This window comes from Salvelinus namaycush, chromosome 34 (assembly GCF_016432855.1).
Source record: "Salvelinus namaycush isolate Seneca chromosome 34, SaNama_1.0, whole genome shotgun sequence".
In the NCBI taxonomy this organism is placed as follows: domain Eukaryota; kingdom Metazoa; phylum Chordata; class Actinopteri; order Salmoniformes; family Salmonidae; genus Salvelinus; species Salvelinus namaycush.
Genome location: NC_052340.1, coordinates 18,384,976 through 18,400,989, shown reverse-complemented (window position 1 = coordinate 18,400,989; position 16,014 = coordinate 18,384,976). Strand labels below are relative to the sequence as shown.

Genomic DNA, 16,014 nt, shown 5'->3' with positions numbered 1-16,014 from the left:
ATTTACACATGTTAAGTTTGCTGAAAATAAACGCAGTTGACAGTGAGAGGACGTTTCTTTTTACTGAGTTTATTAACATACAGTATGCAATCAATGCAGATTTGCCACCAATGCTCCTTATAGGACACATCACTGCACTCTAAACTCCTCTGTAAACTGGTCATCTCTGTATACCTGTCGCAAGACCACTGGTTGATGCTTATTTATAAAACCCTCTTAGGCCTCACTCCCCCCTATCTGTGATATCTACTGTAGCCCTCTTCCTCCACATACAACACCCATTCTGTCAGTCACATTCTGTTAAAGGTGTAATGAGTATGATGGGAGACAGAGTGCTGGTTTCAAGCGCAGGGAACAGCAGGTGTTTATTTAATAAAGGACGACAGGAGAAGGCAGGTATCATGATCCAGGGACAGGCAGAAGGTCAAACACAGGGAATCCAAAAAGGTAACAGTACAGGCAGGGGGAAAGGCTAATAACATAGTCCGGGAAAGTAGGCAAGAGGTTGATGACAGGAAATCTGATAGGCAAAAGTATAGGCAGGGAATAGGCAAAAAAACGTTTTTAGTGAGGACAGCCAAAAACTACAACACACGGGAGGACTAATATGGACATAAACAGCACTCCGACTAGAATGTGGACAAAAATAAACAATATCTCACAATGATGGGGTGCAATGAACTGAACTAAATAGTGTGTGTAAATGACATACAGGTGTGTGAACAGGTGTTCAGAATTCAGGTGATTGGGATCTGGAGACTGAGCTGCGTTCAGGGGATCTATGTGTTTGAGAGTGTGAGCTGGAAAGTGAGCTGTGTTCAGGGGATCTATGTGTTTGAGAGTGTGAGATGGAAGCAGACATTACAAAAGGTCCCCAAAGCACACACATCCCTGGGTCGCTCGTCTTTTCAGTTCACTGCAGCTAGTGACTGGAACGAGCTGCAACAAACACTCAAACTGGACAGTTTTATCTCAATCTCTTCATTTAAAGACTCAATCATGGACACTCTTACTGACAATTGTGGCTGCTTTACATGATGAATTGTTGTCTCTACCTTCTTGCCCTTTGTGCTGTTGTCTGTGCCCAATAATGTTTGTACTATGTTTTGTGCTGCTACCATGTTGTGCTGCTGCCATGTTGTGTTGCTACCATGTTGTTGTCATGTTGTGTTGCTACCATGCTGTGTTGTCATGTGTTGCTGCCTAGCTATGTTGTTGTCTTAGGTCTCTCTATATGTAGTGTTGTGTTGTCTCTCTTGTTGTGATGTGTGTTTTGTCATATATATATATATATATATATACCTATTTTTTTTTAAATATATTTTTTTAATCCCAGCCCCCGTAATAAGAATTTGTTCTTAACTGACTTGCCTAGTTAAATAAAGGTTAAATACAACAAAAACAATCATCCTAATTTTGTATTTCTTAGTCATTTAGAAACAACAAAAATATCTTTGAAAATGTGGAGTAGGTCGTGTAGATTGACAGGAAAAAATATTTAATTGAATAAATGTTAATTAATAAATATTAATTTTAAGGAAGCAAAATGTGAAGATTGTGCAATGGGTGTGTAGACTTTCACTAGCAACTATATGTATTATTGTTTCAAATTAAGAGGTCTTGGCTAATATGACAAACCGTTATAAAACATAATTGAATAACAGATTAGTGACTCATCCTATATGGAACTTTTAATAATAACTTTGAATTAGTCTAATTACCGGTAAACAGCAGTTTGATTTGATACAGAGCAGTGATTTTAAAGCTTATATCTATATTTTGAGCTAAGTGTAGTAGTTTTGAATATACAGTATATCTTTATAGAGTCAAAACTTACATCTGCAATTAAACATATTAGAAAAAAAACTTAAATAATATTTATTGTCTAAAAGGACAACTAGACATACGTATGTATGCACATTTCACTCTGATTCTGATATTCAACTAGAGGGATAATATAAGATCAGTCATTCAAATATCGCATATAATTCAAAATTAATCATTCTCAGTTATATTATTGTCTCTATCTAACGTAGATGAGGTACATCTGACTAATACACATCTCTCACACTGTATGAACGCCTCTGTGCTGTTAAAAATAGGACTATCCAAACAATGCAATCATACTCCTTAGCTAGCATAATATAACCTCCCAGGATGGAGTTACGAGTTTCCATCTATGCTATAGTTACAAATTGTGCAAAAAACATATAGCATGCAAACAACACTACACAAAACAACACTGTAAAAAATCTAATAGGCCTAATGGTGGTGTCTTAAAAATATCCATATTAGGTATTTGAAGACATCCATGGTTGTCCATAATCCATAGCCATTTAAGCAGTAACGCGATAATCTGTCAACACTCAAAAACTGGAATTGTACAGTATGGAGTGCAATGACATAGAGGAAATTATATTCCGAAACTATAGATAGGCAAAAATAAGCCAAGCACCACAGGAATCCACATCCAACCAAGGAGCTGTTCTTTCCGGGCCAGCAGAAATGAAAATCAAATGCCTGTGAAGGCACTAGTCTCTGTCCTGTCTGCTAGCTCTCACTGCAAATTCCATGTGTCTGGGAGTGGTCCGTGGTTCTCAGTTTCTCTTCTGAGGAAATTATGCTTTTTGCTTTGGTACCTTTTTACTGTAGTAGTCACGTGTTTGTCTTCATTGACAACAGTTTGACTGTTTCTTCTTTGATGTTGCATACACGTTGTTTGAATTACTGTTAATTTCTGAAACAAACAAATAAACTTGCATGAAAAAAGGCTCTTATGTGTTTCTTATGTTACTCATACAAGGGCCTGTCTGTAACCTAGTCAGGGTTAACATGGAGAGAGAAGTGATGTTATTAATGTTTGGCTTGCGAAAGTATTCACCCCCTTGGTATTTTTCCTATTTTGTTGCCTTACAACCTGGAATAGACTTTTTTTGGGGGGGTTGTATTATTTGATTTACAGAACATTCCTACCACTTTGAAGATGCAAAATATTTTTTATTGTGAAACAAACAAGAAATAAGACAAAAAAACTGAAAACTTGAGCGTGCATAACTATTCACCTCACCAAAGTCAATACTTTGTAGAGCCACCTTTTGCAGCAATTACAGCTGCAAGTCTAATGGGTATGTCTCTACAAGCTTGGCACCTCTACCCACTGGGATTTTTGCCCATTCTTCAAGGCAAAACTGCTCCAGCTCTTTCAAGTTGGATGGGTTTCGCTGGTGTACAGCAATCTTTAAGTCATACCACAGATTCTCAATTGGATTGAGGTCTGGGCTTTGACTAGGCCATTCCAAGACATTTAAATGTTTTCCCTTAAACCACTCGAGTGTTGCTTTAGCAGTATGCTTAGGTTCATTGTCCTGCTGGAAGGTGAACCTCCGTCCCAGTCTCAAATCTCTGGATGACTGAAACAGGTTTCCCTCAAGAATTTCCCTGTATTTAGCGCGCTCCATCATTCCTTTAATTCTGACCAGTTTCCCAGTCCCTGCCAAAGAAAAACATCCCCCACAGCATGATGCTGCTACCACCATGCTTCACTGTGGGGATGATGTTCTCGGGTGATGAGAGGTGTTGGGTTTGAGCCAGACATAGCGTTTTCCTTGATGGCCAAAAAGCTCAATTTTAGTCTCATCTGACCAGAGTACCTTTTTCCATATGTTTGGGGAGTCTCCCACATGCCTTTTGGTGAACACCAAACGTGTTTGCTTATTTTTTCTTTAAGCAAAGGCTTTTTTTCTGGCCACTCTTCAGTAAAGCCCAGCTCTGTGGAGTGTACGGCTTAAAGTGGTCCTATGGACAGATGCTCCAATCTCCGCTGTGGAGCTTTGCAGCTCCTTCAGGGTTATCTTTGGTCTCTTTGTTGCCTCTCTGATTAATGCCCTACTTGCCGTGAGATTTGGTCCGTGAGTTTTAGTGGGCGGCTCTCTCTTGGCAGGTTTGTTGTGGTGTCATATTCTTTCAATTTTTTAATAATGGATTTAATGGTGCTCTGTGGGATGTTCACAGTTTCTGATATTTTTTTATTACCTAACCCCGATCTGTACTTCTCCACAACTTTGTCCCTGACCTGTTTGGAGAGCTCCTTGGTCTTCATAGTGCCGCTTGCTTAGTGGTGTTGCAGACTCTTTGGCCTTTCAGAACAGGTGTATGTATATATACTGAGATCATGTGACACTTAGATTGCACACGGGTGGACTTTATTTAACTAATTATGTGACTTCTGAAGGTAATTGGTTGCACCAGATCTTATTTAGAGGCTTCATAGCAAAGGCGTGAATACATATGTACGCACCACTTTTCCGTTTCTTATTTTTAAGTATTTTTTAAAATTTCACTTCAACAATTTTGACTGTTTTGTGTATGTTCATTACATGACATCCAAATAAAAATCTATTTAAATTACAGGTTGTAATGCAACAAAATAGGAAAAACACCAAGGGGATGAATACTTTTGCAAGGCACTGTAACGCTTGTTTCCATATTTTAACAGTGTACAGCTGTATACTCACTGATAACGTCCCCAATGTGCCTTGATCCACTCTTCTCTAGCTCTGCCAGAACGTTGGCCTCAAATGCCAATGATGCAATACGGAAGAAAAACTCCCTCACATTTTCCCCTACAACAAAACAGGAGGAGAAAAACATGAAGACACATTTGTTCCTCAGATGTTTAAACAATTAGTTTATGATAATTGATAATACCGCCTTACAAACAAGTAGGCTGCATCCTATCATATTGCTACCAATCTCAACATTGATTTGATGTATTAGCCCACCCACCAGTCAATGATGACAAGGCCCAATATTCTGCTTTGATTTCCTCAGCCAGTTCGATGGCATCCTGTTCAATCTGAGAGTACTGAGCAGGAGACTGAGGAAATAGCATAGAGAAGAGGAAAATACAAACCCAATAGAAAAAAAACCATACCGTATTCCATGCATTTTATACAGAAGCTTTTTCAATATCTTAGTATCCAGTATATAGTCTGAACTTTGACTTCTGGAAAAATGCATTCCTGTGGTACGGTGTTTAATAAGACATGGATACTTGATGCCGTTGGCCTTTATCCAAATAATCCATATTTGACCTTCCCTAAAGCAACAACATACCACTGGAACAGAGGTGAATACTGGAACAGTGGTTAAGAAGTGGCTAAGTTGTATCCTCATCATGAAGTATGATCTTGAAATGGAGAGACTAAAACGGATCAATTGTGCCTCTGAAGAATGTATATCAAAAGAGTAAACACATACACTTAGGTCTTTCTTTGTGCCCACCAGGAAAAGCTGGACATTGGTAGGATCATTCTCCTTCAAGGCATCTTCAAGCCACTGCCTGTGAATAAACACAGTGACATTCAAATATGTTAAATAGAGTTTACAGAGCACACGTGCAGCTTAAATGCACATCCATAGTCATGTCAGGTGATTCTAATGTATTTTACCTTGCATGGCCCAAAGATGCCACATCATTTACATCGAACACAATAACAATAGCTGGAAAACAAAATTAACTTCATTAGTAAACTCAAACATCATCACATCTGTTCCTAAGAACATGGCAACATGTTATAGGTCATAATGAATGATATGGAAACATAAAAACAGTTCAAAAGAGAAACCCCCCTTACTCTGAGCTCCCCTGTAGTATGTGGAAGCAATACACTTGAACCTCTCCTGCCCCGCAGTGTCCCACCTGTAGAGGAGAAAGATATTGGTGAGTGAAGGGACACAGGTTATTAATACTGGGGATTAATACTGTAGAACACACCAGTAGAAAGAGACTCACAACTGTAAGCTGAAAGGCACCCCCAACACTTCAAACCGCTCCATCTCAAAGTCAACGCCAATAGTCGCCTTGTAGTTCTTGTCAAATGCATCCTTGCAAAACCTAATGATAAAAGCGTGAAATATTAGGAAAATTGGCTGACAATCTGTACTTACAAACAACCTAGAAAAAATACAACCTACGGTATTCAAGTTTGCTGTACGCTGTGCATTCCATCTGGTTATTGATTCACCAAAACTGCCCAGTTGACTCATACTGCAATCAAGTACTACGCATCAGCAGTATCCAAGCTTTGCTTACCTATTAATCAGACATGTTTTTCCCACAGCCAGGTCACCAACCACTATGACCTTAGCAATTCTAAACCTACTGGAAGAGAAGGAGACACAGACAGAGAGACAATCAAAGATCCCAATGAGACACAACATACCACCCTCATCCCCATAATGTCATAAGCATTATATAAAATATATTATATAAACCTGTCTATCTTGAACATGAAAAGGTTTTGTGGCCTACCCACCCTACTGTGCCAGTGCGTTGCTCCTGGCAGGCAGTCTTCACTTTGGAGTTGAACTCATCTTTAGTGTGCACAGCAGCCTTCTTACTGTAAAACTAGATTAGAACATAATGAACACAGCTTTATGAGATTGGTGGCTTGGTAACACTTTACTTGACACCCAGTGTCATAGCACATTATGACACGACCATAACCATGTCATAATGTGTCATAACAGCTGACATAACTTGTCATAAAATAGTCATAACACTGTCATGACCCATATATTTACACCTGTTGTGACATATGTTGCATTATTTTATGGCTGGTTATGACACCTACATAAGAGTGTCAAAACTCACATTTATTTAAATTAGTTTTTGCCATGCCAAGACATTTCCTTTCGTTTGAAAGGTTGTTTCTTAAATCCTTTGTTTTGTTGATGTTGTAATGAATTCTTGTGTCAAGTAAAGTGTTACCGGTGGCTTTGCAAGCTTGAACACATTCAAATTATTGTTTTGACTGCTAGCATGTAAGATGCTTACCTGAGGAAGCTGGGCAATAATGCGGTCCCTTCGAACAGGAGGCAGCACACTCATGGATGGCACTCGGACAGACATTAGGCCAAGATAACAGTGATCAGAGAGACCTAGAGGGTAAAAAACAAATAAGGAAAGAGAGATTTAGGTTTTATTAACATGAAAATTACGAGCAAGAGTAGCCTATGCCACGTGGTATGACAAGCCACTACATGATTAGCCTATGAGTCAGCAGCCAGTAACTCCTACATTCTGGAGATGATCCACTAATCTCTATTTTAATCCTATTGTTCTGTGCACAAAGACAAATATTTACTGGAATCTGTTTACAACAATATAGCTAATTCATATTGAACCGAGAATAGATTGTAAAAAATAGTCTTGCTGCTTTTTTATAATTGTAATCATGCTCTTCAAGAACCAAAACACGGGGACACATTGAAACATGACCTCCCAAGATGGTTAAACAAAACCGAAGTTTTGTCTACAAAGGCAAAATAAAAAAGGTGCTAACTGGAACAGAGTCCAAACTGGGATGTCACTGGACTTACATACCTTGTAACGGGACGGGATGGAGTTCTTTCGTCACGGAGCAGTAACCGTCTTTCAGTCAATAAAAACAATGCTTTGACTTTTAGTTTGGTTTCTAGATTTGAGGATTTCACATAAATTAACCCTAATCTTTCTAAAACACTCACCGTATTTGCTTACACTAAATAGACTCGATCTACGGAAGTGAGTGGGGAAAAACGTAGTCTGCAAATTATTTTGTTTTTTAGGCGGACCACTGACTCTGACTCACCTCCAGGTTCTCGTTGGAATTTGGGAAGTATGTTCAGCACGGGTCGAGTCCCCCTGGCGGCAGATATCATTGGACACAGTGTAGCACAAACATGCATTTTTTTGCAACATTGTTTATTGTACAGAATCATGTAGGCTACAATCCAACATTATAGTCCGATGATAGAACTCTGGGTTTTCTGACCTTTGATATTTACTGTAGACCTACGTTGCTTTGCCACTTTTTCTATATTCTATGCTCATCGACACTTCCTGTCTCGTGGATACAGGGAGGTGACGGGTGTCTTACCAGTAGTAGCCAATGGAAAATTACAATTAGGCAGGGATTTAACTCCAAATCTTGCAAAATGCAGTACATTTAGTTTTGACGCTTCATTATTGGAGGTGGAATATTCGTCTTGCATTTGCACCAGCATTCATAAACTATTTAGTTCAGCCTTTCTTAAAGTGGGTCGCGGACCTGTTAATGGTGGGTCGCGACGAGTGAGAGTAAATGTATAATTATTTCATTAATTACTGGAATTGATTTAGCCAAGTGCATCTGCGCTCTCTGCTTACGCAGTGGTCTTTGATCACTTTGGCAGATGCGCGAGTGTGCTTCGCGGTTTACCGGATCTTTTTTCTGCCGTTTTCTTGAAGATCACTCCGCGACACACACGATGCAGCGCTGTTGTTCAGCAGCAGATGATGCGCTGTCTGCCATCGACTTGTCATTCCCACTCGCCGCTGTCATCAAATGGACTCATGCTAGCTAAAAGTTCTGACTTACTGAGCTCAATTGTCATGAAACGCATATACAGCGATTAATTTCTCTCTCTTTCATACAAACGTACAACGAAGAGCGCCCACAATGTGTTGTGTGTGGAAGGGCTAAGGAATGAGTCTCTTAACGAACAAATTAATAAAACGACACGTCTTGACCATACATCCACAGCATGATGGTAAACTCTGGGAGTTATTTCAAAACGGCATAATGCTTCAGGAAACAGTGCTTCGACAGTGGAAAAGTAAGTTAGCTAGTAAGCCATTGCTGTCATTTTATAACAGGTGATGGATGATAAGCAGAAATAAGGGAGTGCTAACTAACTCTCATAGTAGTAGATGTGAGTTTCTCTTTCAAACAATCCGCTGGCCTTGTACACAGCTAATAGCCAACATTCGCCAAAGCAAGCTAGCTACTGATAGTGTAACCCTAGTAACGGTACAGATGAAGATGAAAAATGATAAGGCCAGTACATCTTACTGTATAAATTATTGTTGAAAACTACTCTAGGTTGGAACTGTTGCTGTTAAAATACAATAATAATTGTTATTCTTAACTGGAATTAACTGATTGAAGCAAAATGCAAACACACAGTTCTGGGTTGCTCATCTACAGCGGGAAGCAGTCTCCTGCCTGACTGAGAAAGCAGTATATATATATATATGTTCTGGGCCAGTTTGGCACCACATATAGATGAAGTCGGAAGTTTACATACACTTAGCTTGGTCGCAAATGGGTCTTCCAAATGGACAATGACCCCAAGCATACATCCAAAGTTGTGGAAAAATGGCTTAAGGACAACAGAGTCAAGGTATTTGTAGTGGCCATCTCAAAGCCCTGACCTCAATCCCATAGAAAATGGGATTGATATCATTTATCATTTATTGCCCTCCAGGTTCCCTTGGAGAGTTCATCAATGAGCTTGACGCCCTGATAAGTTCCTTTCCTGAGGATGGCTCACCTCTCACAGTTCTGGGTGACTTTAACCTCCCCACCTCTACCTTTGACTCATTCCTCTCTGCCTCCTTCTTTCCACTCCTCTCCTCTTTTGACCTCACCCTCTCACCTTCCCCCCCTACTCACAAGGCAGGCAATACGCTTGACCTCATCTTTACTAGATGCTGTTCTTCCACTAATCTCATTGCAACTCCCCTCCAAGTCTCCGACCACTACCTTGTATCCTTTTCCCTCTCGCTCTCATCCAACACTTCCCACACTGCCCCTACTCGGATGGTATCGCGCCGTCCCAACCTTCGCTCTCTCTCCCCCGCTACTCTCTCCTCTTCCATCCTATCATCTCTTCCCTCTGCTCAAACCTTCTCCAACCTATCTCCTGATTCTGCCTCCTCAACCCTCCTCTCCTCCCTTTCTGCATCCTTTGACTCTCTATGTCCCCTATCCTCCAGGCCGGCTCGGTCCTCCCCTCCTGCTCCGTGGCTCGACGACTCATTGCGAGCTCACAGAACAGGGCTCCGGGCAGCCGAGCGGAAATGGAGGAAAACTCGCCTCCCTGCGGACCTGGCATCCTTTCACTCCCTCCTCTCCACATTCTCCTCTTCTGTCTCTGCTGCTAAAGCCACTTTCTACCACTCTAAATTCCAAGCATCTGCCTCTAACCCTAGGAAGCTCTTTGCCACCTTCTCCTCCCTCCTGAATCCTCCTCCCCCTCCTCCCCCCTCCTCCCTCTCTGCGGATGACTTCGTCAACCATTTTGAAAAGAAGGTCGACGACATCCGATCCTCGTTTGCTAAGTCAAACGACACCGCTGGTTCTGCTCACACTGCCCTACCCTGTGCTTTGACCTCTTTCTCCCCTCTCTCTCCAGATGAAATCTCGCGTCTTGTGACGGCCGGCCGCCCAACAACCTGCCCGCTTGACCCTATCCCCTCCTCTCTTCTCCAGACCATTTCCGGAGACCTTCTCCCTTACCTCACCTCGCTCATCAACTCATCCTTGACCGCTGGCTACGTCCCTTCCGTCTTCAAGAGAGCGAGAGTTGCACCCCTTCTGAAAAAACCTACACTCGATCCCTCCGATGTCAACAACTACAGACCAGTATCCCTTCTTTCTTTTCTCTCCAAAACTCTTGAACGTGCCGTCCTTGGCCAGCTCTCCTGCTATCTCTCTCAGAATGAACTTCTTGATCCAAATCAGTCAGGTTTCAAGACTAGTCATTCAACTGAGACTGCTCTTCTCTGTGTCACGGAGGCGCTCCGCACTGCTAAAGCTAACTCTCTCTCCTCTGCTCTCATCCTTCTAGACCTATCGGCTGCCTTTGATACTGTGAACCATCAGATCCTCCTCTCCACCCTCTCCGAGTTGGGCATCTCCGGCGCGGCCCACGCTTGGATTGCGTCCTACCTGACAGGTCGCTCCTACCAGGTGGCGTGGCGAGAATCTGTCTCCGCACCACGTGCTCTCACCACTGGTGTCCCCCAGGGCTCTGTTCTAGGCCCTCTCCTATTCTCGCTATACACCAAGTCACTTGGCTCTGTCATATCCTCACATGGTCTCTCCTATCATTGCTATGCAGACGACACACAATTAATCTTCTCCTTTCCCCCCTCTGATAACCAGGTGGCGAATCGCATCTCGGCATGTCTGGCAGACATATCAGTGTGGATGACGGATCACCACCTCAAGCTGAACCTCGGCAAGACGGAGCTGCTCTTCCTCCCGGGGAAGGACTGCCCGTTCCATGATCTCGCCATCACGGTTGACAACTCCATTGTGTCCTCCTCCCAGAGTGCTAAGAACCTTGGCGTGATCCTGGACAACACCCTGTCGTTCTCAACTAACATCAAGGCGGTGACCCGTTCCTGTAGGTTCATGCTCTACAACATTCGCAGAGTACGACCCTGCCTCACACAGGAAGCGGCGCAGGTCCTAATCCAGGCACTTGTCATCTCCCGTCTGGATTACTGCAACTCGCTGTTGGCTGGGCTCCCTGCCTGTGCCATTAAACCCCTACAACTCATCCAGAACGCCGCAGCCCGTCTGGTGTTCAACCTTCCCAAGTTCTCTCACGTCACCCCGCTCCTCCGCTCTCTCCACTGGCTTCCAGTGGAAGCTCGCATCCGCTACAAGACCATGGTGCTTACCTACGGAGCTGTGAGGGGAACGGCACCTCCGTACCTTCAGGCTCTGATCAGGCCCTACACCCAAACAAGGGCACTGCGTTCATCCACCTCTGGCCTGCTCGCCTCCCTACCTCTGAGGAAGTACAGTTCCCGCTCAGCCCAGTCAAAACTGTTCGCTGCTCTGGCACCCCAATGGTGGAACAAACTCCCTCACGACGCCAGGTCAGCGGAGTCAATCACCACCTTCCGGAGACACCTGAAACCCCACCTCTTTAAGGAATACCTAGGATAGGATAAAGTAATCCTTCTAACCCCCCCCCCCCCCCCCCCCCCCCCTTAAAAGAGTTAGATGCACTATTGTAAAGTGGTTGTTCCACTGGATATCATAAGGTGAATGCACCAATTTGTAAGTCGCTCTGGATAAGAGCGTCCGCTAAATGACTTAAATGTAAATGTAAATGTAAAATGTGTGGGCGGAACTGAAAAAGCATGTGCGAGCAAGGAGGCCTACAAACCTGACTCAGTTACACCAGCTCTTGTCAGGAGGAATGGGCCAAACTTCACCCAACTTATTGTGGGAAGCTTGTGGAAGGCGACCCGAAACGTTTGAAAAATGTAACAATTTAAAGGCAATGCTACCAAATACTAATTGAGTGTATGTAAACTTCTGGGAATGTGATGAAAAAAATAAAAGCTGAAATAAATCATTCTCTCTAATATTATTCTGACATTTCACATTCTTAAAATAAAGTGGTGATCCTAATTGACCTAAGACAGGGCATTTTTACTAGGATTAAATGTCAGGAATTGTGAAAAACTGAGTTTAAATGTATTTGGCTAAGGTGTATGTAAACTTCCGACTACAACTGTACATGTGCGAGTCAGGGTTCTCTTAAAAAACAAGTACAGAAACAGTTTCAAGGCTGAGCATAACCTCAGTGTTGCACTGTCAAAAACAGAGCCCAGAATAGACATGCTCTCATTAGGACTGTGTGTGTGTTTTCTGGTCTACATCTGTGTGATGTGATCAATCAGTTTATTCCAGTTCAGAATAAAAAATATGTATTGTATTTTAACAGAAACAGTTCCAACCTAGACTTTCTTTCAACAATAATTTATACAGGCCTGAACATTTTTCGTCTGTACTGTTACTTAGGGTTGCACTATCAAAAACTGAGCCTGTGTGTGTGTGTTCTGTTTTTCATCTGTGTGATGTGATCAATCCATTTATTCCAGTTCAGAATGAAAATGATTTATTGTATTTTAACAGCAACAATTCCAACCTAGATAGATATGTAAGAGTGTTTTTATGGAGGAAAATAAACATTTATAGATATTTATATGGATATTTAATTTCATTGTTGTTTGTTTTTGACTATATTGCATTTATTTTTGGCATACGGGCAATGAAATGTAGCGCTATTTATGTATAGTTGCATATTTTCTTTAACTTGGGTCCCAGGAAAACACAGAATTTCTCATTTGGGTCCCAGGCTGAAAAAGTTTTAGAACCCCTGCTTTAGTTCATACAAAACAGCTCTAGAGGGCAGCATAGATCCATGAAATATTTTATCTTTATGAATGGGACTATAATTCAAAACAGTTTGGCAACGTATTCCTTCCTTAACAAATTGTTTAACAGATCATGAAGTTGCATTCAACAAAGAAATGGCTTTTACAAAGTTTTAATAAGGCACATAAAATAAACAATTAAAAATAGAGATGTCATCTTCGAGTCACTCAATTGCTTTATAATGTATTATATCTTAAGCTATATTAGACTTTTTACAGTAAGTAACCATAAGGCATGTTCTGTAAATGTTCACGGCCTACCATTACATTTCAATATCTGTTTGGTTGTATTCTGCAATGTTTTTATTTTTTTAACTATTTGGCAAAAGCCCATATAGCTCTTCAAAAAATGTTTTTAAATTGTATTTATTTAACCGTTATTTAACTAGGCGAGTCAGTTTAGAACAAATTCTTATTTACAAAGACGGCCTACCCTGGCCAAACCCTAGCCCGGACGAAGCTGGGCCAAATGTGCGCCACCCTATGGGACTCCCAATCACGCCCAGCTGTGATACAGCCTGGAATCGAACCAGGGTCTGTAGTGACACCTCTAGCACTGAGATGCAGTTCCTTAGACCGCTGCGCCATGAGCCCCAAAAACAACCAAACAAGGCACTGACCATGTATTGTACACAGTTGTTCTACATATATTTCTGTCCACATCATTCAGTCCAGCCAGCCCAGAGTCACATCTATACAGTGTTTGGGAGTAGTGAACTAACTATACTGAACAAAAATATAAATGCAAGATGCAACAATTTCAAAGATTTTACTGAGTTACAGTTCATATAAAGAAATCAGTCAATTGAAATAAATAAATTACAGATACCTTCAAAATTCAGAAGGCACTCGCACATTTGAGTTATATTTGTTGCAGGTGCATGGTAACAATTGAATAACATGAGAGAAAAAATAAACCTGCACACTGCTCTTGCTAGTATCACTGCTCTTTATTAAGCCTTACGGATCAGCTTCATCAGAACTTTTGTGAGTGTTTTTAATTTGCACCCTTATGTAGACATTGCTCCACCCACATCCGTTCAATGCATACCTTAAAAAAAGGCATGTCAGTGGTACTCTGGATCTCGTCACAGTATTTCTGTGCATTCAAATTGCAATCGATAAAATGTAATTGTGTTCGTTGTCTGTAGCTTATGCCTGCACATACCAAAACCCCACCGGCACCTTGGGGCACTCTGTTCACCATATTGACATTAGCAAACCGCTCGCCCACATGGACATACTGCCAAATTCTCTAAAACAAAGTTGGAGTTGGCTTATGGTAGAGAAATGCACATTATATTCTCTGGCAACAGCCCTGGTGGACATTCCTGCAGTCAGCATGCCAATTGCACGCTCCCTGAAAACTTGAGACATCTGTGGCATTGTTTTTTGTGACAAAACTGCACATTTTAGAGTGGCCTTTTATTGTCCCCAGCACAAGGTGCACCTGTGTAATGATCATGCTGTTTAATCAGCTTCTTGATAGGCCACACCTGACAGCTGGATGTATTATCTTGACAAAGGAGAAATGCTTGTTAACAGGGATGTAATCAAATTTGTGCACAAAATGAGAGAAATAAGCTTTTTGTTTATATGGAACATTTCTGGGATCTTTTATTTAAGCTCATGAAACATGGGAGCAACACATGTTGCGTTTACATTTTTGTTTAGTGTACATGTAGTTCAACTTGTAATTTAACTACATTTTGCAGCAGCTTGGTGGTAGCTGAACTAAATTCAAATCTATGTAGTGTTTTCAGTAGTTAAATTACGAGTTGAACTAAATTCCAATCTATGTAGTGTTTTCAGTAGTTAAATTACGAGTTGAACTAAATTCAAATCTATGTAGTGTTTTCAGTAGTTTATAACTTTTTTGCCATGTAGCGGTGCAGCTACAGTTGAAGTCGGAAGTTTACATACACTTAGGTTGGAGTCATTAAAACTCGTTTTTCAACCACTCCACAAATTTCTTGTTAACAAACTATAGTTTTGGCAAGTCAGTTAGGACATCTACTTTGTGCATGACACAAGTAATTTTTCAACAATTGTTTACAGACAGATTATTTCACTTATAATTCACTGTATCACAATTACAGTGGGTCAGAAGTTTACATCCACTAAGTTGACTGTGCCTTTAAACAGCTTGGAAAATTCCAGAAAAAGATGTCATGGCTTTAGAAGCTTCTGATAGGCTAATTTACATAATTTGAGTCAATTGGAGGTGTACCTGTGGATGTATTTCAATGCCTATCTTCAAACTCAGTGCCTCTTTGCTTGACATCATGGGAAAATCAAAAGAAATCAACCAAGACCTCAGAAAAAAAATTGTAGACCTCCACAAGTCTGGTTCATCCTTGGGAGCAATTTCCAAACGCATTACGGTACCACGTTCATTTGTACAAACAATAGTACGCAAGTATAAACACCATGGGACCACGCAGCCTTCATACCGATCAGGAAGGAGACGCATTCTGTCTCCTAGAGATGAACGTACTTGGGTGAGAAAAGTGCAAATCAATCCCAGAACAACAGCAAAGGACCTTGTGAAGATGCTGGAGGAAACAGGTACAAAAGTATCTATATCCACAGTAAAACGAGTCCTATATTGACATAACCTGAAAGGCCGCTCAGCAAGGAAGAAGCCACTGCTCCAAAACCGCCATACAAAAGCCAGATTACGGTTTGCAACTGCACATAGGGACAAAGATTGTACTTTTTGGAGAAATGTCTGATGAACCAAAAATAGAACTGTTTGGCCATAATGACCATCGTTGTGTTTGGAGGAAAAAGGGGGAGGCTTGCAAGCCGAAGAACACCATCCCAACCGTGAAGCACGGGGGTGGCAGCATCATGTTGTGGGGGTGCTTTGCTGCAGGAGGGACTGGTGCACTTCACAAAATAGATGGCATCATGAGAAAGGACAAAGATGTGGATATATTGAAGCAACATCTCAAGACATCAGT

At 41.4% G+C, this 16,014-nt stretch overlaps 1 protein-coding gene across 3 annotated transcripts; it reads right to left on the bottom strand.

The window, feature by feature from the left end:
- Positions 1-1,852: 1,852 nt before the first annotated feature.
- LOC120029059 (ras-related protein Rab-34-like) lies at positions 1,853-7,839 on the bottom strand. 3 transcript variants are annotated; one of them, XM_038974357.1, is made up of 11 exons: positions 7,635-7,839; positions 6,839-6,942; positions 6,318-6,409; positions 6,095-6,163; positions 5,795-5,896; positions 5,637-5,701; positions 5,451-5,502; positions 5,260-5,341; positions 4,786-4,876; positions 4,515-4,622; positions 1,853-2,737 (listed from the first exon to the last, which is right to left on the bottom strand). In XM_038974357.1, the coding sequence occupies exons 1-11, from the start codon at positions 7,762-7,764 to the stop codon at positions 2,670-2,672; spliced, it is 963 nt and encodes a 320-aa protein (XP_038830285.1). In that variant the 5' UTR covers positions 7,765-7,839; the 3' UTR covers positions 1,853-2,669. The 3 variants fall into 3 exon arrangements, with proteins under 3 accessions (XP_038830285.1, XP_038830286.1, XP_038830287.1); XM_038974358.1 differs by having other exon boundaries at positions 6,095-6,160; positions 7,635-7,837; XM_038974359.1 differs by lacking the exon at positions 7,635-7,839 and adding an exon at positions 7,388-7,628.
- Between the last annotated feature and the right edge of the window lie 8,175 nt (positions 7,840-16,014).

Coding starts and splice junctions, on each gene's coding strand:
- LOC120029059 (XM_038974357.1), bottom strand. CDS start 7,764: ATGATTCTGTACAATAAACAATGTTGCAAAAAAATGCATGTTTGTGCT. Junction 6,943..7,634: donor ATTCCAACGAGAACCTGGAG/GTGAGTCAGAGT, acceptor TTTACCCTCTAG/GTCTCTCTGATCACTGTTAT. Junction 5,897..6,094: donor AAAACATGTCTGATTAATAG/GTAAGCAAAGCT, acceptor TTTTATCATTAG/GTTTTGCAAGGATGCATTTG.